Genomic DNA, 27,842 nt, shown 5'->3' with positions numbered 1-27,842 from the left:
GGGAGTGAGAGTAAGAATGAGGATGAGGATGCAAATTAAGTTGCAAAAAGGAGGGAGTAGGAGGCTTGGGGATAGGGTTGTAGATGAAAGGGCCTGAAAGGGCCTGAAAAACAGGAGATGGAATGAAGGTGTTATAAGAATTTTAAGATCATATATATATTTAAAGAAAAATGTTCATAACTGTATATATAAACCACATGTCTGAAACTTCACAGAAAAAAAGTCCTAAACAAATTGACCTCAAATATTTCTCTGCAAGGTCAAAGTGGGAAACCTCCCCATTGTCTCTTTCCTCACAAATCCTGGCTTAAGGGCACATTCAAGATATGAATAGGGTGTGAGCCTGTGACCTGGCTCAGGAACTAAGTATTTATCATTACAAAAGTATTTAAGTATTTATCATTACAAAAGACTAGCCAGGCTCCCCAGGTAATCCAGTCAAATGGCCATTAACAGGTAACTTGCCAGGCAGGATAAAAACAATGCACTTGGATTTCTGTTGTAGACTGCCTCTTCTGTGATGTAGGTGTGATGTGTTTGGGGGGTGGTCTTGGGCTACACCCCTTCTGTGATGTATCTATGATGTTTCTGGGGGTGGTCTTGGCAGGTGCGTAGTAAGGGAGGGACAAAGGGGGTGGGCCGCCCCTAGCTCCACTCTGGCGGGGGGCAACACCCCCAGCCCCTGGCCCGCCCCTCACCTCCTCTGCCTGAGCAGGAAGAAGCAGAGTGCGCTATGTAGCGGGTTGCCGCCAGGCGGCGGCGGCGCCAGCAAACTGCAAGGTAGCCTCTCTGCTTCAGAGCGTGCCGGCCGAGCAGAGCAGCAGCGCCAACTCGGACGGATTGCGCATGTGTGGACATTCACAGTCTGTCCGGGCTCGCCCTGGTGCGTGCGTCATGACGTCACGACACATGCGTCAGGACGCATGCGCGCTGCAGAGAGATGCCCCGCCCCCAGGGGGTGCCGCCACTGGGTCTTGGACTCTAGGGCGGGCAATTTAAAATGTCTATTAGGGTGATGACTTTTTTACAACCTCATTTCCCTGTATCATAATTTGATGAGCTTTCATTAAAGATTAGATTAAAACTTACTTTCAAAGAGATTTGATTAAAAAAACCTCACGCACAAAATGATTTTAAAATTTTTATTTATCAGTTTTTTGACCATTTTTGAAGTCACTGTAAGCAGATATAAAATTTAACCCAAGCTTTAGAGTCACATATATACGACATTATATAGGGGCATCAAACACACAAGGAGGTTTTTTTTAGCTGCAGTAACAGTATAGATGCCGCTAGAGGACGATGTTTTGCTACCTCTCCTGTAGGTTCTTTTCCCAGCATGCCCGGCAAGGTCTGCTGGATGAGTTTTGAGGTCGCAAAAAGGGGCTTTTACCTTGCGCAGGTGTGACATTTGTATACCCTATGTTGCTAAGAACACTCCCCATTGTGGAATGTGGTGTTGTGTCCAAATTTGATATGAAATATATATAGAATTGTTAATACAATTTTATCAAATGGTAAAACGGCATACAAAAAAATAAAAACAGTTTGTGCATAACCTTTTTAAATATTTCAATGGAATATACCTCATTTTTGTCATTAATACGCAAAAGTTCATCCATTTGTGCTACAGGAAATAATTTTTGAGAAAAAAAATGAAAAAGTCATCACCGTAGTAGGCAACCTATGGCCCGGGGGGCGGATTCGGCCCAATCGGCTTCTCAATCTGGCCTGTGGACAGTCTGGGAATCAGCGTGTTTTCACATGAGTAGAATGTGTGCTTTTATTTAAAATGCATCTCCGGGTTATTTGTGGGGCATAAGAATTCTTTCATTTTTCCCCCAAAATATAGTCTGGCCCACCACATGGTCTGAGGGACGGTGGACCGAACCACGGCTGAAAAAGGTTGCTGACCCCTGCTCTAGGGGGATAAGGTTTCAGGAATGGCAAAGAGTTTGGCAAGTGGAGGAAGCATGAGTGCAGCTCCCTGGAACTTTCCTATTTTATTATGCCTTGCAGCGGGGAACAGCACAGAGTTTATACGGATGGGGATGTGTTGTACCCCCTGGCATAGCCTCCATATTGAGTTCTTTCACTCCTTCTGGCAGCTGGAAGCGGAACATTCTCAGCAGGCTGGTCAGGAAGATGAAAACTTCGATCTTTGCCAGCTGCATTCCCAAACACATGCGAGACCCTGAGGAGGAGACAAGGGGAAAGCAGCAAGTGAGCAATAATTTACTTTCCAGTGTCCATTTCTTTGTACTCTACATAATACTTTGGTGAACTAGACATAGTTAGGATAGGGAAATAATCAAGGCTGTTGTCAATTCCCTAGCCTGCTGAGTGCCAGCATTTCATGGCTGATTATGAAAGACAAACTTTGGTCAACTGCCCTGAGCAATAGCGGGGATAAGTCACAAACCCAGACTGAAGAAACTGAAAGAGATGGGAAGGGAGGGAGTAGAGGTTGTAGTAGCTGATTACCTTGTGCTTGCACCCCTGGCTTCAGTGTGAAGGTTTCTGGGTTTCTTTGTTTATTTGGTGCTCGACTTAAAGAGAGCTGTAAGGCTTTTAAAAAAATACTCATCTGCCTCTGCACAGTCCCCAAGGGTTATGTTCAATGAGCTTAATAGTCTTCTTCTAGACTCTAGAGTATAGCATTGTGCAAGAAGGTCCAGCACAGGGCCTTCTTGACAACCAATCAGAAGAACCTGTAAAACCATGCTGTATAATAATACAAAAATGGCTGGCTCATCTTTACTTTAAAACATCATCATCAACAATTGAATAGGCATAATTACTTGTATAAAAAGGTTAAGAGATGTTTGGAAGTTAGCAATGAGGATGTCTGCTGAATTTCTGCAGGAACAATACTTTACAGCATGTGGCAGATGAGGCTAAAAGCCCAGCTCGTGACAGATAACGGGACAAAAATATTCCTTTGCTCTTTCAAAAGGGAAAACTGACACATACCCCAATCTCCTATAGAGCTCGGGATGAAAGAAGTAGGAAATGGGGTGGTTTCATTGCAGACTCAGTTCTGAGTGTGGTTCCAGACCAGGCTAAATTACATCCCAGGAAAAGATGTAGGGTAGCTTTAGCCTAAATGTGCCACTGCCTTGCGATGTTCGGCTGCCCAGCAGTGCTACTCCTGCCAGAAGGATGTTACTTCTGCTCTGCCTCCCTTGGTGCTGCTGCTGTTGTCATCTCCTGGAATATCCCCAATAAGCATGCCTACAAATCACAACACAGCTTGGACATTGGCATTTACCTGCACCAAATGGCAGATATTCTTCTCTAGCCACATATTGTCCGTTCTTGTCCAAATAATGATTTGGGTTGAACTCTGTTGGTGTCTCCCATCGTGTGGGATCAAGAAGAACAGAACGCAGATCGGGAATAATAGCAGTCCCCTGCAAAGAAGAAACAATTGAATGGGAATGCACTCAGAACAATACATTTCTGGATTTGTGAAATTCAAACTGAATTTAAACTGGGTGAGGTTTTTGTGGGGAGAGTGGCATTTACCAGTGGCCAGATTCATCTCCAACTTTTTTACATTTAAAAGCTGCCAGTATGGGCAGGGGAAAGGACGGCCTCATTCTCTCCATCCCTCTTTTAAAAGGGAAGACCCAAAACCAGAGGAAGACTTCTGGTCACCATATTTTCCTCCCCTTGATACATGAATAATAGAATTCTAGAGCTGGAAGGATTCCAAAGGTCATCAAGTCCAATCATCTGCAATGCAGGAATCTGAACTAACGCTTAAATTACAGAAGACCTTTCAACCTCTGCTTTGAAATCTCCAATGAAGGAAAGTCCACAACAGCTCTGTCAGAAAGTTCTTCCTGATGTTTAGTTGGAATCTCCTTTCTTGTAACTTGAAGCCATTGGTTTACGTCCTGCGCTCTAGCAGGAGATAACAAGCTTTCTCCATTTTCCATGAGATAGCCCTTCACATAGTTGAAGATGACTATCATAGAATAGAATAGAATACTTTATTACGGTCAAAGACCAGCTCTTATAAAAATCCCTTTGGAGGAACAGTTGGGCCAGCGTTTTGGCCTTGAATAGCTTAAGGGCCGCAGGAACGAAAGAAACCCCTTGTGTTCTGAAAAATTTGAGGATGCAGTTTGCGGTTTTTTCCGCTGAGCTCCCGATAGAATTTATGTGAAGTTTGTTGGATCCTGAGGCCTGTACTACCATTCTGATATATTTGTAATTTGTAACTTGTTCTAATTTGTGGCCTTGAAGTTCCTAGCTTCTGAGCTTTGATTTTTTTCCCCAAAGACTATTATCTTGGTTTTTTTGGTAATTGATTTTGAGGCGTTTGGTTTCACAGTATGTAGCAAGCTTCCTTAGTGCCCGTTTGAGTCCAATAGGGGTTCTGGATAAGATTACTGCATCGTCGGCATATAGTAAGACCGAGATGTGCCGGTTTGCGAGCTTCGGTGGATGGAATTCTAAATCATTTAATGCGGCTACTAAGTTATTTAAATAAAAGTTGAATAGTAGTGGGGCCAGAAGGCACCCTTGTCTGACACCCTTATAGGTTTTAATGGGATCGGTTAGATGTCCTAGGTGGCTGCACCTAACTCTGAGGGCTGTGTTTGCGTGCAGTTCCTGAATTAATAGTAGAAGCTGTTTATCAATTGATGTGCCCTGCAGTCTGTCCCAAAGTCTAGTTCTGGATACAGTGTCAAAGGCTGCTTTGAAGTCTACGAAGGCGGCGTAAAGTGAGGCCTGCAACTATTATATCTCCTCTCAGTCTCCCTTTTCCCCAGGCTTTAGCATAACCAGCTTTCTCAACCATTCCTCATAAAGCTGAATTTCCATACCCTTTATAATCTTGCTCACCCTCCTCTGCACACATTCCAGCTTGTCAATATCCTTCTTAAACTGTGGTGCCCAGAACTGGACACAGGACTCCACATGTGGTCTGACCAAAGTAGAATAGAGCAGTACTATTACTCCCCTTGCTCTGGACACTATACTTCAGTTGATGCAGCCTCGTATAGCATTTGCTTTCTTTGATGCTGCATAACACTGTTGACACTATACTCCTGACCCCCCCCCCCCAAAAAATGTCCCATGGAATGGCACTACAGTAGCCGATGGTGAAACAAGTCTGCAGATGGAGCGCCTGCTCTTGTGTGGTTTTCTTGCTCTTCAGGTTTTAGACAACACAAGCTCCTGAATGGCTGCCTGCAACACTCAATACACTGCAGCCCAATGATGCTGTTTGTTCTTGGGATACAGAAGTGCAGTTGTATTATGCTTCTATACCTTGGGAATGAGGACACCATGAATCTTCACATCCTCTTTACATTGCCTGACAACCCCAAAAAGTAAGGCATATTTAAAGCGCTGCGTTTCATGAATCACAGCATTGATGTAGGGCAATTTCTTCTTATCTTGATAGCTGATTGAGTGAGCAGAACCTATGACATCTTCTATCTCCTTGTAGACTTTATCTGAAGAAAATGGTGGAAACATATGGTTTATTTTGAATATTGCATTTTTTTTCAGATGGACATTTATTTCCCATGAACTTATTCCATAAGATTCTGTGAATGAGTCCCTGTTTCTTACATTTATAGCCCACCTTTTCCTCCAAGGAGCTCATGTCAATGTACATGGTTCTTCCCCACTCTAGATCCCACGGGTGAAAAGGGGGAAAGTGAATCTCCTCTCAGCTGTTTCTGGTTACATGAGCTGGCTGGATTTGCTGAAGGGCTGTGATCCAAGACTGTCTGTTTTACACATTTTTGAAAAAACATAGCCCCCACCCCTCAATATTTCCTACTTTGTTTTATCAATCCTCTTTTCCTTATTTGATCTTGGCAAACATCAATCATGTAGTAGGCAAGGAGAGGGCTCAGGCACTTATTTCACAGCAGAGGCAATGATGGCATCTGCTGGGGACCTCTTGGCCTTTCCTCTGCATGGGATCCAACTGTTAGAGGTTGAGGTCCCTTTGCTCCCCCCAAAAAATATTTGAGGGGGCCAGACGTCCCAAAGTTGATGGATGTTACCATTCAAAGGGGTGGGGGTTGTGCCACATCTTGTAATCAATTATGTGGACTGGGGCTTACCTGCGCCCCAATCATTCATTCGATTTGGCACCCCTGCCTCTTTAGATCAAATAAATGAGCTTCTCTCAAAGAGAAAATCACCCGCTAAGCTGTGCAGAGGAAAAGGTGGCTTCATTGGCTATGTGTTAAACTGCCATTTATATTTTGAAAGATTCCAAAATCCTTTTATCATGGCCAAAGAAAATGCAAAGAGGGAGTGAGTGAGCCCACCAGAACTCTTCCAGGCTGAATGTTGAGCAAAGAAGGGGAGAGAGACTAAGAAAACAGGTGGCTTGTTACTGAAGTCATAATCTGTGCATTGGTTAACATTTCATATTTGTTTCAGTTTTAGAAGGGGCATGGCTTGCGGGTTGTCATGAAGGTACCTGAACTTCTGGATTCATCACTATACCCCTAGCAAAAACAATGACCTCTTTATGCATCTTTCTCTCCCTTCCTTTGGCCATGCCATTTCCCAATCTTCAAATTGTCTTCCCTCTATTTGCACAGCCATTCCTATCCTTCAGGAAAACTTTCATTGACTCACTTAGCTTCATCCACTGCCCACAACCGTCTCCTGTTCCAACTTCTTTACACATTCAGACCCTCCATCTCTTCCTGTCCCAGTAATAATAGATTGGAAGCTTCCTATGAGGACAGGGTATTCAGGGCATTTTACATTTCTGCTTCTGTCGACCTTGATTTTAGGTTCCAGAAGCTATGTAGGAAAATGTTGGTGGCGAAAAGGGTACTTTCTAGATGTGCAAGTCAAAAACATTTAACTGATTTTGATAACCCTTTGTCTTCCAAAACTTCCATCATAAACTCACTTACTTTTAACTATTTCTGTGCCTTTAAGTTCCTCATTTTAGCACCTCATTAGATGTGAATGAAACCTTTAAAGAACTACATTCCACTGTCAAGAGGTCAAGAGAAGCCCAGACTCCCATTGCTCCCTCTCTCACCTTGGATATCTGGATGAGTTGCCAGGAGGAGAAGAGCCCATTTCAGAGAAATGGTGGTTGTGTCTGTCCCTGCCACAAAGAGGTCAAAAATGCACTGGGCTAAGTTTTCTTCATCATAGGTGGACTCTGGGTCATTCTTGCTCTGATGTTGAAAATGGGGAAGGTGACAAGTCATTTACATGCATTACAATCTGTCCTTCAGTACTTACTTTATCTACTTTCACCCAGTTATTACCATACCACCAGGAAATGCTTAATAAGTGCCTGCAAAGTGGCAGCAGCAGCAACAGTGGTATCCAGTAAGATCTTGTGAGATTTTGATTCCACTGCCAAAGGCTGTTGGCAATTTCACCCCTCCCAACCTTCTTTTTAAATCTTATTTGAACAGTTTGTTATAATACTGTTGTTGTTGTTTTGTTGTTGTTGTTGTTTTAAAATAAATGTTTTAAAAGCCTTAGCCCCAGCCACTAAATTGCTTCAGGAAACAGGTGGTCCCTGGGGTGGCCTACAGAAAATTGGCCTGAATTGAGAGCCACAGATTGGGGCCACAGGCCACACTGGAGGAATTGTATACATTCCTGCAAAGGATAGCATGAGTTAGAACTATGTGCCAACATATCCTCCACTGAAGAAAAGTGAGATAAAAAAATGAAACCATTGAAGCAGTACAGCTTTTCTGTTGTCTCTGCCCATGTTTGAATGCGAGATGAACACCAATCCAGAATAATTTATGCACAGAAGCAGTGCTCCAAAGGGAAGACCCCTTACTTGACACACACAAATTTCCACTCATTCACACTCACGTTTGGGGTTATGGAAATGCCTGGCATTTCCTACCCATTTCAATAGATGCTTATGGGTGGAAGTCAACCTACTTTAGCAACTAAAATGACTAGAGGGAAATTTGGCGAAACTCAATGTGCTTTTCAGCTGAGATTCAGAATAAAAATATTGGTGTCTTGGCAAGAGATTAGTATTCATATGTAAGAGGGAATATAATGACTCTTTGGATGAGCAGTATTCAATTTCAAAGCAGGTAGAATCATAGAATCATAGAGTTGGAAGAGACCACAAGGGCCATCCAGTCCAACCCCCTGCCAAGCAGGAAACACCATCAAAGCATTCTTGACATAAGGCCGTCAAGCCTCCGCTTAAAGACCTCCAAAGAAGGAGACTCCACCACACTCCTTGGCAGCTCTTACTGTCAGGAAGTTCTTCCTAATGTTTAGGTGGAATCTTCTTTCTTGTAGCTTGAATCCATTGCTCTGTGTCCGCTTCTATGGAACAGCAGAAAACAACCTTTCTCCCTCCTCTATATGACATCCTTTATATATTTGAACATGGCTATCATATCACCCCTTAACATTTTCTTCTCCAGGCTAAACATACCCAGCTCCCTAAGCCGTTCTTCTTAAGGCATCATTTCCAGGCCTTTGACCATTTTGGTTGCTCTCTTCTGGACACGTTCCAGCGTGTCAGTATCCTTCTTGAACTGTGGTGCCCAGAACTGGACACAGTATTCCAGGTGAGGTCTGAACAGAGCAGAATACAGTGGTACTATTACTTCCCTTGATCTAGATGCTATACTCCTATTGATGCAGGCCAGAATTGCATTGGCTTTTTTAGCTGCTGCATCACACTGCTGACTCATGTCAAGTTTGTGGTCTACCTAGACTCCTAGATCCTTTTATCATGTACTGCTCTCAAGCCAGGTGTCATCCATCCTGTATTTGTGCCTTTCATTTTTTTTTGCCCAAGTGTAGTACTTTACATTCCTCCTTGTTAAAATTCATCTTGTTTGCTTTGGCCCAGTTGTCTAATCTGTTAAGGTCATTTTGAAGTGTGATCCTGTCCTCTGGGGTATTAGCCACCCCTCCCAATTTGGTGTCATCTGCAAACTTGCTCAGGATGCCCTCAAGCCCATCATCCAAGTCATTGATAAAGATGTTGAATAAGACTGGGCCCAAGACAGAACCCTGTGGCACCCCACTAGTCACTATTCTCCAGGATGAAGAGGAGGCATTGATGAGCACCCTTTGGGTTCGGTCAGTCAGCCAGTTACAAATCCACTGAATGGTAGCATTGTCTAGCCCGCATTTTACCAGCTTCTTTACAAGAATATCATGGGGCACCTTGTCAAAGGCCTTGCTGAAATCAAGATAGGCTATATCCACAGCATTCCCTTCATCTACCAGGCTTGTAATTGTCAAAAAATGAGACCAGATTAGTCTGACATGACCTATTTTTCAGAAACCCATGCTGACTTTTAGTGATCACAACATTCCTTTCTAGGTGCTTACAGACCGTTTGCTCTAGAAGATCTGCTCTAGAATCTTTCCTGGTATTGATGTCAGGCTGACCAGGCAGTATTTGTTTGGGTACTTACTTTCTCCATCTCAAGTAGATAGTAATCAATGAAATCCTGTGGTTCATGCAGAGCCAGATTCTCCTTATGCTTCGCTATCTCCTCCTTTGCGAATGAAACTACCATCTCTATGCAGGACAAGGCCTTCTTGTGGGGCCCTGGGAGATGTTTCATAAGCCATGGCAATATTTCATACAGCTAAAGGAAAGAGAGCAGAAATGCTTAGTCACATGTTTCATGTTAGCACTTTAATAATCTGCATAATTCTTCAGGGCTAGCATAGTACTTTGAGTCTAACTCAAATGATGAAATTTCATGAGAACTTTTTTTTAAGATCAGAAATTGACGTAGAAATGAGAATTGTACTGTATTTAAGACAGGAAAAATGAGAAACTGAAATTGACAGGTCTGCCCACCCCCCAGTTCAAAGGGGATTAGTTGGGTCATACAGAAGGGAGCTGCTTTTTTTAAGCAGTGGGAGCAACCATTAAAAAAATTCCAGGAAAGGTGGTGGCTGCAGGGGGCACACCATCATGACTGCCACTGCTAAATTCAATCTCCCCCCTCCCAATTCAAATCAGCAAATTGCTTTGCTCCCCCCCTTGGGAAAATCAGTGCACCTCTATTGAATTTAGGGTTGAACTCTTCAACAGTTATTGTAGCACTCTTGAAACATGGGCATTTATGGCTCTCTTTAAATGTTTCCAAAATTTAGAGATGCTCACATGCTCCAGTTGTAATCTTTGCAGTGTAGGGCTTACAGATCCAGCCAGCCTTGCTGTCTTTCAGGATATCCCCTTCTATGCCTCCTTAGTCCCTGCTTTACCAAGTTATTTCACCCACAGACTCTCAGGGTTCTGTGGCCATTGAATTTTGGGAGACAATCAGGGGTATCAAACTCAAATTCATCGGGGGCCGCATCAGCAGTTTGGTCACCCTCAAAGGGCCGGTTGTATCTGTAGGACTATGTGTCCACTCTTTATTCTCATAAATTATTGTCAGTGCATTCAATTATTACTGTTTTTTGTAATAATGTAAGTAATAACTAGCTCTGAAAGCAGAAACATAGTCAGAATAATGGCAAGTAGATATTCAAATGTACAATTATTGTACAATTTATTGAAAAATGATTTTTGGTAACTGCACTAGGTGGTGGAGGCTCGCTAGGGTTTCATGCAGGACCTTTGCAGAGCTACTAGTACCTGGAGATGGCTGGGGTCCTTCTGCATGCAGGACAGATGTTCTGCCAGTGAGCCACCACCCTTCACCAAAGGGACTGGCTGAGGTTGACTCACTGAAGCTGCTCTCCTGGTTCCAGGGTTTAAGGGCCAGAAGTATAAAGCAGCATCCTATGTTTCTGAGGAGAGGGAGAGGGAGAGGGAGAGGGAGAGGGAGAGGGAGAGGGAGTGGGAGTGGGAGTGGGAGTGGGAGAGGGAGGGGAAGGAAGGAAGGAAGGAAGGAAAGAGGGGAGAGAAAGAAGAGTAGGAAATAAGGAAGGGAATAGAGAAGGAAAGAAAAAGAAAGAGGGAGAGAAGACGGAAAGGGAGAAAGAAGGAAGGAAGTAGAGGGAAAGAAAGAATAAGAATGAGGGAGAGGAAGAAAGTTGGGAAGGACGGAAGGAAGAAAGGAAGGAAGGAAGGAAGGAAGGAAGGAAGGAAGAAAAGAGGGAGCAGGAGGGAGAGAGGAAGGAAAGAGGTGAGAGAAAGAAGAGTAGGAAAGAAGGAATAAAGAAGGAAAGAAAAAGAAAGAGGGAGAGAAGACAGAGATAAAGAAGGAAGGAAGGAGAGGGAAAGAAAGAATAAGAACGAGAGAGAGGAAGAAAGAAAGGGAAGGGGGGGGTCGCCGCCTTGATTCAGCGCCAGAAAAGAGCGCGAAGGGACCCAGGGGCAAAAAGCATTTCCCCGGCCCCAGCTGTTTGTCGGCGCTTTGTTGCCGCGGCGCTTCAGCAGCAAGGTCCCACTGCTGGGTCCCGCTGGCTGGGGCGCTCGGTGGGCCACATGACTAGGTCTGGCGGGCCGGATTTGGCCCCAGGGCCTTGTGTTTGACACCCGTGCAATATACCATATTAGGTCCCAGTGCCTCAAAAATATTTTGTCTGTCTTAAAACCTGAAGATCTTAAACTGGTCCATAATAGATTACAGGTAGGTAGCCGTGTTGGTCTGGGTCGAAGTAAAATTAAAAAATTCCTTCAGTAGCACCTTAAAGACCAACTAAGTTTTTATTTTGGTATGAGTTTCGTGTGCATGCACACTTCTTCAGATACACTGAAATAGGAGTCCCCAGGCGCTTATGTGGAGAAGGGGTGGGGTGGGGAGGGGGTATCACTCAGAAGGGTAGTGGAAGTGGGTGATTGACTGACTGATAGCTGTTGATGGCTGAAAACGACTGCAAATGGTTTTGCATGAAAAAGCAAGGGTTGAGATGGCTGAAGATCGCTTTATCATGTATGAGATAAGAATCCAATTTCTCTGTTCAAACCAGGTCCCTCCATGGTTTTGAGCTTGGTGATAAGTTGTAATTCAGCAACTTCTCTTTCCAGTCTATTTCTGAAATTCTTTTGTAGTAAGACAGCTACTTTGAGATCTTGTATAGAATGTCCTGGGAGATTGAAGTGTTCCCCTACTGTTCTCCTACAGAAAAACCAGTAGGAGAACACTTCAATCTCCCAGGACATTCTATACAAGATCTCAAAGTAGCTGTCTTACTACAAAAGAATTTCAAAAATAGACTGGAAAGATAAGTTGCTGAATTACAACTTATCACCAAGCTCAAAACCATGGAGGGACCTGGTTTGAACAGAGACATTGGATTCTTATCTCATTATACATGATAAAGCGATCTTCAGCCATCTCAACCCTTGCTTTTTCATGCAAAACCATTTGCAGTCGTTTTCAGCCATCAACAGCTATCAGTCAGTCAATCACCCACTTCCACCACCCTTCTGAGTGATACCCCCTCCCCACCCCACCCCTTCTCCACATAAGCGCCTGGGGACTCCTATTTCAGTGTATCTGAAGAAGTGTGCATGCACACGAAAGCTCATACCAAAATAAAAACTTAGTTGGTCTTTAAAGTGCTACTGAAGGAATTTTTTAATTTTATTTGGTCCATAATAGGGCTGCCAATATATTACCTCAGGCTCAGTAAACAAGTCCCATGAGTCTTGATATTCAGTGGGCAGAGAGAAAACAAATTTAATTTCCTATGATGGCCACCAAACTATGTAATTCCCTTCTAGAGAAGATTATTATGCGAATCCCTGGGCTCTAGAAGACCTTTTTGAAGGTCATTGTTCCATTTTTATCCCATCTTTCCTCCAAAGAGTCCCCTGTGGCTGGACATAGTCTCCTCATTCTTTTTTTCAATCTTTATAAGAAAAAGAAGAAGAGTTTGGATTTGATATCCCACTTTATCACTACCCGAAGGAGTCTCAAAGCGGCTAACAATCTCCTTTCCTCTCCTCCCCCACAACAGACACCCTGTGAGGTGGGTGGGGCTGAGAGACTTCAGAGAAGTGTGACTAGCCCAAGGTCTCCCAGCAGCTGCATGTGGAGGAGCGGAGACGCGAACCCGGTTCCCCAGATTACGAGTCTACCGCTAGAATAATCTTGAGAAATGATTTATGCTATGAGATCATAAATGGCCCTTATCTTAGATTAGATTTAAACCTAATCTATCTTCTCCAACACTCTATCCTCTATCATAATGGATTCCAGAATGCTGAGTGGGGGGTCCTAAGACCCTTGGGAGACCTCTCTGGCTCAATAGGAATTAAAATGTCTACTCACAGACTGATAGATGCTGCCTTGAAATTTTAGGACAAAATCCATGTCTTCTATCAACTTTTGGAACCTTTCATCTTCAAGAGCAAACCGGTGCCCAAAAGCCATAGCACATATCACGTTGGAGACTGAATTAGTGATGGGCATGGAGGGGTCAAGTGGTTGTCCTGCAAAATAAAGTTATACTAATGTGAGTTCAGCTGCTCCAGTTGATACTGAGAGTGGGACTTTATGATGGTCAAGAGAAACCGCTATGATCTCCAGCACAATGGGTCAGTGTGTCTCACAGAAGGTTGGTGATTCAAGTCCACCCAGGGACAGCTGTGGTTAGGATTCCTGTATTGCAGAAGATTGGACTAGATGACCTCTGGGTCCCTTCCAAGCCTGCCATTCTGTGATTCTAAAGCATATCACATTCCTTTCCAAAATGGATAGAGGCAGGACACATAGATTTCTGCAGACTGGAAAATAAGAAAACCCATCACCATCACCTAGGATCATGTATGGTACCCTTTGAACGTGCAATGATCTCCACAAGCTGACGGGCCTCCTCTGCTATCTGGTGCTCTATGCCTTTCTTCCCCAATCCCAGCTTCCGCATAGCAACCACTCCAAGCCGTCTCTGCTGCTTCCAGACGTGACCATTTGATAATATAATACCTATGGGAAACCATTGAGAAATTATTATTTACAGAAATTAATGTAAATAATTAAGTTGCCAGCCTGGAAGAAACCATGTTCACTGAAGTTCATGTCCTTGAATTTAATAACCACCAGTACTTGCTCTCTCTGAAGCAAAGAATTAGAAGATGATGCAGAATCCGTCTCAGTGTATTATATGGGTGCATCTACGATATTGGCATAACACAACCTCACTTTCTGTTGTCTTTCGTCATTCAGAAATTCATTATTCATTATTGTGTGATAATAGAACAGAAATCAGGTGGTTCCAGAAGTCCCTGCACTTTACAGTATCAGAAAAATGTGAGATCTCCAGACATATGATATCTACGATGGGGGATTTTATCTGGCATTTAAAATTATGGAAAACTCAGGTGATACCCGCAAGTTCAGTCTTTCTTGCACAAACTACCAGTGTTGATAAAGATAAACCCAACTTCTGTAGCATTAGCTATCCCTCCCAGTTTGGTGTCATCTGCAAATTTGATGAGCATCCCCTCAATTCCATTTATAAAGACGTTGAACAACAACATGCCCAGGATGCGGCACCCCCTTGCCCCCCCCCTTTCCAAAGTGATGAGGAACTATTAATGAATACTCTTTGGGTTCTGTCAGTCATCCAGCTACAAATCCACCTAAGAAGTACTTCATTCATCCCACATCTTAGCAACTTCCTTGCAAGAATATAATTGGGGGGGGGGTTGTCTTTGACTTCTGGGAAATGAAATTGTCAGCGAGGCAATGGAGGAATTTGCCGGACCTTACATTCTTGGCAGAGTTTGAGTTACAACAGATATCAGGGAAATTGAAGTCTCCCATGACTCTCCTTTTTGAATGTTTGGTAATCTGTTCTAGGGAGGCAGCATCTAAATCTTCATTCTGGTTTGGCAATCTATAGCAGAGTCCCACAGTAAGGTCACTGATGTTTCTCTCTCTCATACAATTTTTACCCATATAGTCTCAATCTGTTTTCCTTGCTCAAGGTCTCTTCAACAGGTGTATATTTTATATTGTTTTTGACTCATATTTAGTTGCTGATTCTGCACTGTTTTAAAACCATTTTAGCTGTTTTATATGTCTGTAAGTTGCTGTGAGACATTCATGCAGAAGGCAATTAATAAATTAATTAGTGACAATGATGGTGACTACCCACTAGGTCTACCCTAAGTAGGATTAAAATAAAAAAATTCGACTCAGACCAACACGGTTACCTACCTGTAACTAAGTAGGATTGTTGTTCAGTATAACCAAACTCAGCTGCTCTCTACACACTGGCAGATGAAGAGGAGTGCAGGGGAGCGCACCGCCCCGGGCAGCACAATCCCGGCGAGGTACCATTGCAGCTGCCCCCTCGCCAGTGCTGGGTGCCACGCCCCCGCAGGCAGCTCACCACGCCCCCAGGACGCGTGCCAGCCCCACCCACACCTGCTCTCCATCCCCCGGTGCCAGAGCATGAAGCTCCGCCACTGTCTCTATACTCCTTCCACATGTACTTGAGTTCTTGTACGTGGAGCAATATCGCTAGCTGTTACTATGCTATACACATATACCTATGTGCCTCTCTTCTACTCCCCTCAGTTTTCCTGCTCTGGCCTCTCATTAGTTTCCAAATCCTGCACCTGTCATCTGGCACCCTGCTGATTTCAAGCCAATAAGTTTTGCTCTTGAAGCCCCTTATCATAAATTTAACTACTTTTAAATCATTTATTAGTACGTTTATACCCCATTTTTTCTCCCAAAGGAATCCACAACTGCAAACAACAAGCAACACAACAACAATAAATCTTTTTTTAAAAAAATCCTTCATTTAAGGTGCTACTGAAGGAATCATTTTAAAAAATCAAATACAGATGCAGACTGGGAAAGTTTTCAAATGCTTCTTGGAAGGGGAAGGTCTTTGGAAAGTGCTGAAAAGACAACAGGGGGGGCACCTGTCTACTACTCAAAGGGAGGGAATTCTAAAGGGAAGGGACCAAAACACTAAGGATCCCATGCCTACATTGTGTGCAATGGGCCTCCTACGATGGTATCTGCAGGAGGCCCTCACCCACAGAGTGTGGTGATTGACTTAGGTATATAAGGAATCAGATGCTCTTTTGAGTATCATGATTCCAAGTTGTATATGCCTTTATACACCAAAACCAACATCATGAACTCATAGAATCATAGAGTTGGAAGAGACCACAAGGGCCATCCAGTCCAACCCCCTGCCAAGCAGGAAACACCACCAAAGCATTCTTGACATATGCCTGTCAAGCCTCTGCTTAAAGACCTCCAAAGAAGGAGACTCCACCACACTCCTTGGTAGCAAATTCCACTGCCGAACAGCTCTTACTGTCAGGAAGTTCTTCCTAATGTTTAGGTGGAATCTTCTTTCTTGTAGTTTGAATCCATTGCCCCGTGTCCGCTTCTCTGGAGCAGCAGAAAACAATCTTTCTCCCTCCTCTATATGACATCCTTTATATATTTGAACATGGCTATCATATCACCCCTTAACCTTCTCTTCTCCAGGCTAAACATACCCAGCTCCCTAAGCTGTTCCTCATAAGGCATCGTTTCCAGGCCTTTGACCATTTTGGTTGCCCTCTTCTGGACACGTTCCAGCTTCTCAGTATCATTCTTGAACTGTGGTGCCCAGAACTGGACACAGTACTCCAGGTGAGGTCTGACCAGAGCAGAATACAGTGGTACTATTACTTCCCTTGATCTAGATGCTATACTCCTATTGATGCAGGCCAGAATTGCATTGGCTTTTTTAGCTGCTGCATCACACTGTTGACTCATGTCAAGTTTGTGGTCTACCTAGACTCCTAGATCCTTTTATCATGTACTGCTCTCAAGCCAGTATTTGTATTTGTGCCTTTCATTTTTTTTGCCCAAGTGTAGTACTTTACATTTCTCCTTCTTTGCTTTGGCTCAGTTGTCTAATCTGTTAAGGTCATTTTGAAGTGTGATCCTGTCCTCTGGGGTATTAGCCACCCCTCCCAATTTGGTGTCATCTGCAAACTTGCTCAGGATGCCCTCAAGCCCATCATCCAAGTCATTGATAAAGATGTTGAATAAGACTGGGCCCAAGACAGAACCCTGTGGCACCCCAATAGTCACTACTCTCCAGGATGAAGAGGAGCCATTGATGAGCAGCCTTTGGGTTCGGTCAGTCAGCCAGTTACAAATCCACTGAATGGTAGCATTGTCTAGCCCACATTTTACCAGCTTCTTTACAAGAATATCATAGGGCACCTTGTCTAAGGCCTTGCTGAAATCAAGATAGGCTACATCCACAGCGTTCCCTTCATCTACCAGGCTTGTAATTCTGTCAAAAAAACTATTCTGTGAGCCACCCCGAGATCTTTTGATGAAGGGCAATATATAAATTTAATAAATAAAATAAAATAAACCCAGTAGCTAATTGGCAGCCAGTGGAATTCTTTCAACAGTTGCATAACTTGTTGGCTGTTCCTGCCCCCATGAGCAGTTGACCCATTGCATTATTCATCAGATGCAGCTTCTGGACTAACCTCAAGGGCAGCCCCAAATAACAAGCATTGCAGTAATCTAGCCTGGAGGTTACTAGTGCATGAATGGCAGTAGTTAGGCTATCCATAAAGCACTTGCTAGAGGATTGGGTTGTATCTAGGTAAGTTTTACTCAGAGTAGACTCATGGAAATTAATAGACCTTCATTAGCCATGCACATTAATTACAATGGATCTTCTGTAGAACTAGCATTGGCTCCAACAACCTATTTCGTGCAGTTAATAGAGAAGCTTTGTTCTGTATATCCAGACAGTCATTTAAATATAGGTAGGTAGCCGTGTTGGTCTGAAGTAGTCGAAACCAAATAAAAAAAAATTCCTTCCAGTAGCACCTTAGAGACCAACTAAGTTTGTTACAGTATTGGTATGAGCTTTCGTGTGCATGCACACTTCTTCAGATACACAGAAGTGTGCATGCACATGAAAGCTCATACCTGAAGAATATGTGTATCTGAAGAAGTGTGCATACACACGAAAGCTCATACCAATAACAAACTTAGTTGGTCTCTAAGGTGCTGCTGGAAGGATTTTTTATTATTATTTTGAGTCATTTAAATGTTTTCTCTGGGGGAAATACCAGTAGATTGTCTCATTCTTCACTACTCACCCTGTCCTTTTGCTGTAAAGAAAGACATCACTGGTCGCTCATCAAATTGTTCAGAGTGGTCAATGAGCGCTTCTTTCACTGCTTGGAATCCAGACAGGACTACAAAGGGTATATGTCCCATCCATAAGGTGTAAACGTTGCCATATTGCTTTGCTATCTACCATTTAGGTCAAAAGAGAGGAGAGGAATGTTATGTTCAAAGTAAACAGGTGGCTATTTCAACTTAACACATGAGCTCTAGCCTTCCTTACTTCTACAGCTTCTTTTGCCAGCATCTATTTTCCTTCCTTCCTTCCTTCCTTCCTTCCTTCCTTCCTTCCTTCCCAACCCATTTGTTTTACTCTCTCTTTTTGCAGGGATGTGGAAACTGGAGCTCACCAGAGGCTGTAAAACTGCAACTCCCATCATCCCTTCCCATTGGCCATGATGGTTGGGGCAGAAGGGCATTGTAGTCTGGAGGGCACCAGGTTGGCATAAGCTGGGCTAGAGCACTGGGTCAGGTTTCTGACCCACAGTGGGCCACAGCAGGAGCATTGCCACCATAAAAATGTATGGTAAGGAATTAAAAAGATACATCTCTGGGCTAGAGATTATTACCAATTTCAGATGTTTTAAAAGTTATGTTCTTATCTGATGGCTGAGTAGTCTTGTATTCTTGGAATTGTTTTCTCTGAAACAAATGGCTTATTAATGGATTGTTGTTGCTGTTGTTTAGTCGTTTAGTCGTATCCGACTCTTCGTGACCCCATGGACCAGAATACGCCAAGCACTCCTGTCTTCCACTGCCTCCCCCAGTTTGGTCAGACTCAAGTTGGTAGCTTCGAGAACATTGTCCAACCATCTCATCCTCTGTTGTCCCCTTCTCCTTGTGCCCTCAATCTTTCCCAACATCAGGTTCTTTTCCAGGGAGTCTTCTCTTCTCATGAGGTGGCGAAAGTATTGGAGCCTCAGCTTCACGATCTGTCCTTCCAGTGAGCACTCAGGGCTGATTTCCTTCAGAATGGATAGGTTTGATCTTCTTGCAGTCCATGGGACTCTCAAGAGTCTCTTCTAGCACCATAATTCAAAAGCATCAATTTTTCAGTGATCAGCCTTCTTTATGGTCCAGCTCTCACTTCCATACATCCATACATAAATGGATTAAATAATCAAATAAATAAAAGAAAATATGACAAGGAGTGAATTTTCTCTTGTTCTATCTAGCTGCATAGATTGCTGCTGCATCTAACAATGGTTCAGAAATTTCAGATAGTGCAGAATTCAGTGGCCAGGTTGCTCATCAGGAGAAGACTGTTTGAGCATATTACAGCGATTCTAGTCTGGCGGCATTGGCTGCCAATTAGTTTCTGGGTCCAATTAAAAGTGTTGGTTTTGATCTACAAAGCCTTAGGTTCTCAATACCTCAAGGACTGCATCTCCCCATATGATCTGATCAGGACCCTGTAATCATCATCTGAGGCTCATCTTTGTGTCCCTCCTCTACAAGAGGTCCAGAGGATGGCAACACAAAAGCTGGCATTTTCTGTAGCCTCTCCTTTTTTGCGGAATGTTCTCCCAAGGGAGGTTCAGCTGGTGCCTTCATTATACACTTTTAGGTGTTTAAGATGAAACTGTTCCTCTTTAACCAGACCTCTTGGTGATTAACATCTTATACCTTTTCAAAATGTGTTTGTGGAAAGGGTTACTGGTTTCTTAGTTTTTAGTTCTTGTTTTTAATCATGTATTTTATGTATGTTGTATTCTAACTTTTAGAAAACACCTGAAGGCAGCCCTGTTTGGGGAAATTTTTAACGTTTGAAGTTTTATTATGTTTTCATATTCTGCTGGAAGCCACCCAGAGTGGCTGGGGATACATAGCCAGATGGGTAGAGGGTATAAATAATAAAATTATTATTATTATTATTAGGTTGGGAACTGCCCTGAGCTGTGGATTAAGGGTGATATTTATAAATTTAATAACTAATAATAGCCACATGTGAGGTGCAAGCTCCACCTCCATTTTCTTGGAAAGAGATTAGGAGCTCCTACTTCATTGCCAAGAGGACTTGGTGCCCATTAATCTGTTGGAAGGGGAGAGGTTCCCAGCATTCTAGGTCATGGGCAGAATAAAATGGAAGAGAAGTAAGACAAATTCCAGAGCCTATTGTAATAAGCTGTTTGATTAGCTCAGCTTTTCATTTTGCAAGATGTGTTTCGGAGATAAGCCTCCTTAATCCAGCTGGAATGGATGAATCCCAAGCCAGAATTAAGATTGCCGGAAGAAATATCAACAACCTCAGATATGCTGATGACACAACCTTGATGGCAGAAAGTGAGGAGGAATTAAAAAACCTTTTAATGAGGGTGAAAGAGGAGAGTGCAAAATATGGTCTGAAGCTCAACATAAAAAAAAAAAACTAAGATCATGGCCACTGGTCCCATCACCTCCTGGCAAATAGAAGGGGAAGAAATGGAGGCAGTGAGAAATGGAGGCAGTGAGAGATTTTATTTCTTGGGTTCCATGATCACTGCAGATGGTGACAGCAGTCACGAAATTAAAAGACGCCTGCTTCTTGGGAGAAAAGCAATGACAAACCTAGACAGCATCTTAAAAAGCAGAGACATCACCTTGCTGACAAAGGTCCATATAGTTAAAGCTATGGTTTTCCCAGTAGTGATGTATGGAAGTGAGAGCTGGACCATAAAGAAGGCTGATCGCCAAAGAATTGATGCTTTTGAATTATGGTGCTGGAGAGGACTCTTGAGAGTCCCATGGACTGCAAGAAGATCAAACCTATCCATTCTGAAGGAAATCAGCCTTGAGTGCTCACTGGAAGGACAGATCGTGAAGCTGAGGCTCCAATACTTTGGCCATCTCATGAGAAGAGAAGACTCCCTGGAAAAGACCCTGATGTTGGGAAAGATTGAGGGCACAAGGAGAAGGGAACGACAGAGGATGAGATGGTTGGGCAGTGTTCTTGAAGCTACCAACATGAGTCTGACCAAACTGCGGGAGGCAGTGGAAGACAGGAGTGCTTGGCGTACTCTGGTCCATGGGGTCACAAAGAGTCGGATACGACTAAACGACTAAACAACAACAACAACAATCCATTTATAAGCCATTTTTTTCAGAGAAAATAATTCAAAGAATACAAGACTACTCAGCCATCAGATAGGAGTGCCTGGCATTCTCTGGTCCATCGGGTCACAAAGAGTCGGAGACAACTAAACGTCTAAACAATCCAGCAGCTACAAGCAAGACACATAGTAATAATAAAGGGCAAGTGTTGAATTGTAAATGGTCCAATAAAAAACAGACCAAGATCTCAGGCAATATTAGATTCAATAGTGAGAATAATCCCTACTGACAAATCAAATATGAATAGCAAAAACAAGAATACATATAGCCACACAGAAGTTGTAAAAGCTAAAAGGATATATACAACAATAATCTGTTACAGCATTACATGTGAGAGTCTTTAAATTGGGTCAAGTTCATGCTAGTCCAAAATCGGGATATATCAGTGTCGTGTTTGTAAATGGTAGCAGGATCAGCCTGTGAACTTCCTGTCCCAGTCCCACTCTTTTCACAGTGGCAGTCAAAGGCGAAGTTTGTAATATAACGCTCTGGGCAAGAACAAAATTTGGCACCCCCAAATAGACCTTCTCAGTGAAGGATCTTCTCAGTTTTGCACACACACCCCTCGGTACCCTCAGTGCTGGACCTCAGTGGAGGCTGAACCTGAAGGCTGAATGATGGGGGCAGAGACGCTCCCTCAAGTATACTGGACCAAGGCCATTTAGGGCTTTAAAGGTCAGTACCAACACTTTGAATTGTACTTGGAAAGGGACTGGGAACCAATGTAGGTCTTTAAGGACTGGTGCAATATGGTCTCAGCTGCCACTCCAAGTCACCAGTCTGGCTGCCGCATTCTGAATTAGTTGTAGTTTCCAGATCACCTTCAAAGGTAGCCCTACGTAGAGTGCATTGCAGTAATTCAAGCAGGAGATAACCAGAGCATGCACCACTCTGGTGAGACAGTCTGCAGGCAGCTGGGTCTCAGCCTGCGTACCAGATGAAGATGGTAGAAGCTGCCCCGGACACAGAATTGACCTGCACCTCCATGGAAAGCTGTTAGTCCAGAATTACTCCCAGACTGCACACCTGGTCTTTCAGGGGCACAGTTACCCCATTCAGGACCAGGGAGTCCCCCACACCTGCTCGCCCCCTGTCCTCCAAAAAGAGGACTTCTGTCTTGTCAGGATTCAGCCTCAATCTGTTAGCTGCCATTCATCCTCCAACCAATCTGAGTAGGCTGAAAGCAAAGTGCAAGGTTACCATAATTTCCATCATAGAGCTTCAGTATGCTGATGACAATGTAGTGTGTGCACACTGAGAGGATGACCTCCAAGCCATCCTAAATATCTTCGCAGAAGCTTACAAAAAGCTTGGCCTATCACTCAACATCCAAAAACCAAAAAACCAAAGTGCTGCACCAACAAGCACAAAACAACTCCTCTGCAGCACCACAAGTCCAATTCAATAGTGCAACATTTGAAAATGTTGATCACTTCTCCTACCTGGGCAATTATCTTTCCACAAGGGCTGACATTGATGCCAAAATCCAGCATCGCCTGAGCTCTGCGGGTGCGGCTTTCTCCCGACTGAAGTGCAGAGTGTTTGAGGACTGGGACATTTGCAGGGAAATCAAAATGCTTGTTTACAAAGCTATTGTACTACCAACCTTACTGCATGGACCACTTATAAATGCCATCTCCAATTCCTCTACAGATTCCATTAACAGTGTCTCAAAAAGTTTTTACATATCACTTGGGAAGACAGGCAAACTAATGCCGGTGTACTGGAAGAAGCAAAGATCACCAATGTTTGTAAAAATTTGTAAAAATTCTGGGTGACTTGAAAATGAATTAAGTTACTTTTGCGATGGAACCTTGGATGATTTTTTAAATTAAATTCAGTTTTAATTTTAATTCAATGATTTTTAAGTGTAGGAGTTTCATCGCATTTAATTGTGTATTAAATTGTGGCCCTTGCAGTTAGCATTTAAAACCATGGTACTGTTTAAGGTTAAATACCAGAATGGTTCCCCTTCATGGATCAATGCCTTGTCGTGGCGAAGGGGCTTGAATAACTCAGAGAAGCTATGAGCTATGCCATGCAGGGCCACCCAAGATGGACAGGTCATAGTGGAGAGTTTTGACTAAACGTGATCCACCTGGAGAAGGAACTGGCAAGCCACTCCAGTATCCCTGCCAAGAAAACTCCATGGACAAAGACAACAGGCATATAAAAGTTATGACGCTGGAAGATGAGCCCCTCAGGTCGGAAGGCGTCCAACATGCTACTGAGGAAGAGCGGAGGACAAGTACAAGTAGATTCAGAGCTGATGAAGCGGCTGGGCCAAAGCCGAAAGGACGCTCAGTTGCGGATATGCCTGGAAGCGAAAGGAAAGTCCGATGCTGTAAAGAAAAATATTGCATAGGAACCTGGAATGTAAGAACCATGAGTGGAGGTAAGCTGGATGTGGTCAAAAATGAGATGACAAGAATAAATATCGACATCCTGGGCATCAGCGAACTAAAATGGAAGGGAATGGGCGAATTCAGTTCGGATGACTATCATATCTACTACTGTGGGCAAGAATCCTGTAGCAGAAATGGAGTGGCCCTCATAGTCAACAAAAGAGTGGCAAAAGCTGTAATGGGATGCAATCTCAAAAATGACAGAATGATCTCGATACGAATCCAAGGCAGACCTTTTAACATCACAGTAATCCAAGTTTATGCACCAACTACCGGTGCTGAAGAAAGTGAAATTGACCAATTCTATGAAGACCTACAACACCTTCTAGAAATGACACCAAAGAAGGATGTTCTTCTCATTACAGGGGACTGGAATGCTAAAGTAGGGAATCAAGAGATAAAAGGAACAACTGGCAAGTTTGGCCTTGGAGTTCAAAATGAAGCAGGGCAAAGGCTAATAGAGTTCTGTCAAGAGAACAAGCTGGTCATCACAAACACTCTATTCCAACAACACAAGAGACGACTCTACACATGGATATCACCAAATGGACAGCATCGAAATCAGATTGATTATATTCTCTGCAGCCAAAGATGGAGAAGCTCTATACAGTCAGCAAAAACAAGACCTGGAGCTGACTGTAACTCAGATCATCAGCTTCTTATAGCAAAATTCCAGCTTAAACTGAAGAAAGTAGGAAAAACCACTGGGCCAGTAAGATACAATCTGAATCAAATCCCTTATGAATACACAGTGGAAGTGAGGAACAGGTTTAAGGATTTAGATTTGGTGGACAGAGTGCCTGAAGAACTATGGATGGAGGCTCGTAACATTATACAGGAGGCAGCAATGAAAACCATCCCAAGGAAAAGGAAATGCAAGAAAGCAAAATGGCTGTCCAACGAGGCCTTACAAATAGCGGAGGAGAGGAGGCAAGCAAAATGCAAGGGAGATAGGGAAAGATACAGGAAACTGAATGCAGATTTCCAAAAAACAGCAAGGAGAGACAAGAGGGTCTTCTTAAATGAGCAATGCAAAGAAATAGAGGAAAACAATAGAATGGGGAAAACCAGAGATCTGTTCAAGAAAATTGGAGATATGAAAGGAACATTTCGTACAAAGATTACCATAATCAAGGACAAAAATGGTAAGGACCTAACAGAAGCAGAAGACATCAAGAAGAGGTGGCAAGAATACACAGAGGAATTATACCAGAAAGATATGGAGGTCTCGTACACCTCAGGTAGTGTGGTTGCTGACCTTGAGCCAGACATCTTGGAGAGTGAAGTCAAATGGGCCTTAGAAAGCATTGCTAATAACAAGGCCAGTGGAAGTGATGATATTCCAGCTGAACTGTTTAAAATTTTAAAAGATGATGCTGTTAAGGTGCTACACCCAATATGCCAGCAAGTTTGGAAAACTCAGCAATGGCCAGAGGATTGGAGAAGATCAGTCTACATCCCAATTCCAAAGAAGGGCAGTGCCAAAGAATGCTGCAACTACCGCACAATTGCGCTCATTTCACACGCTAGCAAGGTTATGCTTAAAATTCTACAAGGCAGGCTTAGGCAGTATGTGGACCGAGAACTCCCAGAAGTGCAAGCTGGATTTCGAAAGGGCAGAGGAACCAGAGACCAAATAGCAAACATGCGCTGGATTATGGAGAAAGCTAGAGAGTTCCAGAAAAACGTCTACTTCTGCTTCATTGACTATGCAAAAGCCTTTGACTGTGTCGACCACAGCAAACTATGGCAAGTTCTTAAAGAAATGGGAGTGCCTGATCACCTCATCTGTCTCCTGAGAAATCTCTATGTGGGACAAGAAGCTACAGTTAGAACTGGATATGGAACAACTGATTGGTTCAAAATTGGGAAAGGAGTACGACAAGGTTGTATATTGTCTCCCTGCTTATTTAACTTATATGCAGAATTCATCATGCGAAAGGCTGGACTAGATGAATCCCAAGCCGGAATTAAGATTGCCGGAAGAAATATCAACAACCTCAGATATGCAGATGACACAACCTTGATGGCAGAAAGCGAGGAGGAATTAAAGAACCTTTTAATGAGGGTGAAAGAGGAGAGCGCAAAATATGGTCTGAAGCTCAACATCAAAAAAACCAAGATCATGGCCACTGGTCCCATCACCTCCTGGCAAATAGAAGGGGAAGAAATGGAGGCAGTGAGAGATTTTACTTTCTTGGGCTCCTTGATCACTGCAGATGGTGACAGCAGTCACGAAATTAAAAGACGCCTGCTTCTTGGGAGAAAAGCAATGACAAACCTAGACAGCATCTTAAAAAGCAGAGACATCACCTTGCCGACAAAGGTCCGTATAGTTAAAGCTATGGTTTTCCCAGTAGTGATGTATGGAAGTGAGAGTTGGACCATAAAGAAGGCTGATCGCCGAAGAATTGATGCTTTTGAATTATGGTGCTGGAGGAGACTCTTGAGAGTCCCATGGACTGCAAGAAGATCAAACCTATCCATTCTTAAGGAAATCAGCCCTGAGTGCTCCCTGGAAGGACAGATCGTGAAGCTGAGGCTCCAATACTTTGGCCACCTCATGAGAAGAGAAGAATCCTTGGAAAAGACCCTGATGTTGGGAAAGATTGAGGGCACTAGGAGAAGGGGACGACAGAGGACAAGATGGTTGGACAGTGTTCTCGAAGCTACGAACATGAGTTTGACCAAACTGCGGGAGGCAGTGCAAGACAGGAGTGCCTGGCGTGCTCTGGTCCATGGGGTCACGAAGAGTCGGACACGACTAAACGACTAAACAACAACAACAACCAGAATGGTTGGGTAAAATTGATAAAACAATTATTGGCGTTAGACTGAGTTATTACTAAGAAGTAAGTACCTTAATTAAAGTATCTTCGCGAAGCTTCGCCCCGGATCGCCACAAACCTCCAATGAGAGGAAGCGGGAAAGGTCCTGGAGGATATTGCCTGCGTGACCAGAGTTGTTTCAGGAAGTGCAGAATCAGAAGAGCCACCAGCACAGCAATCAAAAATGCCCGAATCTCCATCCTTCTCTTGCTGTCTCTTTCACCTTGTTTCTTTCTAGGATCCCTGGTTAGGTCCAACTCTCCTTCTCCAAGAGCTTTTTGATTTCCTCAGAGACCTCGGCATTTCTCTCTTTTTATATACTCCATTATTAGAAGCAATTAAGAAACAAAGGTTCTGGCATCCCATCCAAATAGCACTGTAATGATACCTCGAGGCATGCACCACAGCCAGACTCTATAATCATTCTTATGTGTGTCACTCAAATGTCAGGAGTGTGTTTAATATGAATTCCAATTAGAATTCTAGGCAGTGTAAGACTGATTTGTGCCACAAACATTTGGGGAAATGCATACCATACATTCATGAAATTAAAAATGTATGTGAGAAAAGGCCTGCTGAATCAGACCAAAGTCCTATCGAGTGCAAGTCCCCATGGGAAGCCCTCAGGCACAACATGAAGGCAATATCCCTCACCCACTATTGTTCTCCAGTATTTGCAGAATCTGATCCTGGAAATCTGGCATTGTCCATGGGTGCAATGGGAAACCTGAGTCCTACACACACAGACACACACACATAGAATCATAGAGTTGGAAGAGACCACAAGGGCCATCCAGTCCAACCCCCTGCCGAGCAGGAAAGACCATCAAAGCATTCTTGACATATGCCTGTCAAGCCTCTGCTTAAAGACCTCCAAAGAAGGAGACTCCACCACACTCCTTGGTAGCAAATTCCACTGCCGAACAGCTCTTACTGTCAGGAAGTTCTTCCTAATGTTTAGGTGGAATCTTCTTTCTTGTAGTTTGAATCTATTGCTCCGTGTCCACTTCTCTGGAGCAGCAGAAAACAACCTTTCTCCCTCCTCTATATGACATCCTTTATATATTTGAACATGGCTATCATATCACCCCTTAACCTTCTCTTCTCCAGGCTAAACATACCCAGCTCCCTAAGCCGTTCCTCATAAGGCATCGTTTCCAGGCCTTTGACCATTTTGGTTGCCCTCTTCTGGACACGTTCCACCTTGTCAGTATCGTTCTTGAACTGTGGTGCCCAGAACTGGACACAGTACTCCAGGTGAGGTCTGACCAGAGTGGAATACAGTGGTACAATTACTTCCCTTGATCTAGATGCTATACTCCTATTGATGCAGGCCAGAATTGCATTGGCTTTTTTAGCTGCTACATCACACTGCTGACTCATGTCAAGTTTGTGGTCTACCAAGACTCCTAGATCCTTTTCATATGTACTGCTCTCAAGCCAGGTGTCTCCCATCCTGTATTTGTGCCTTTCATTTTTTT

The 27,842-nt window shown here is 43.5% G+C and overlaps 1 protein-coding gene across 1 annotated transcript; it reads right to left on the bottom strand.

Annotated features, from left to right (window-relative positions):
• Positions 1-994: 994 nt before the first annotated feature.
• On the bottom strand, positions 995-26,585 carry LOC118093817 (cytochrome P450 2J2). The gene is made up of 9 exons (XM_060274304.1): positions 26,394-26,585; positions 18,011-18,167; positions 13,698-13,847; positions 13,194-13,354; positions 9,426-9,602; positions 7,040-7,181; positions 5,287-5,474; positions 3,272-3,413; positions 995-2,194 (listed from the first exon to the last, which is right to left on the bottom strand). Exons 1-9 carry the CDS (start codon positions 26,559-26,561, stop codon positions 2,007-2,009), a joined length of 1,473 nt encoding a protein of 490 aa, XP_060130287.1. The 5' UTR covers positions 26,562-26,585; the 3' UTR covers positions 995-2,006.
• Between the last annotated feature and the right edge of the window lie 1,257 nt (positions 26,586-27,842).

The sequence above is a fragment of the Zootoca vivipara genome, chromosome 5, assembly GCF_963506605.1.
Source record: "Zootoca vivipara chromosome 5, rZooViv1.1, whole genome shotgun sequence".
Taxonomy (NCBI): Eukaryota; Metazoa; Chordata; class Lepidosauria; order Squamata; family Lacertidae; genus Zootoca; species Zootoca vivipara.
This window is presented reverse-complemented; position numbering and strand designations above follow the sequence as displayed.

Coding starts and splice junctions, on each gene's coding strand:
- LOC118093817 (XM_060274304.1), bottom strand. CDS start 26,561: ATGGAGATTCGGGCATTTTTGATTGCTGTGCTGGTGGCTCTTCTGATT. Junction 13,355..13,697: donor GATCATTGCACGTTCAAAGG/GTACCATACATG, acceptor TTTATTTTGCAG/GACAACCACTTGACCCCTCC. Junction 3,414..5,286: donor ATGGTGTCCTCATTCCCAAG/GTATAGAAGCAT, acceptor TCTTCTTTGCAG/GGGACTGCTATTATTCCCGA.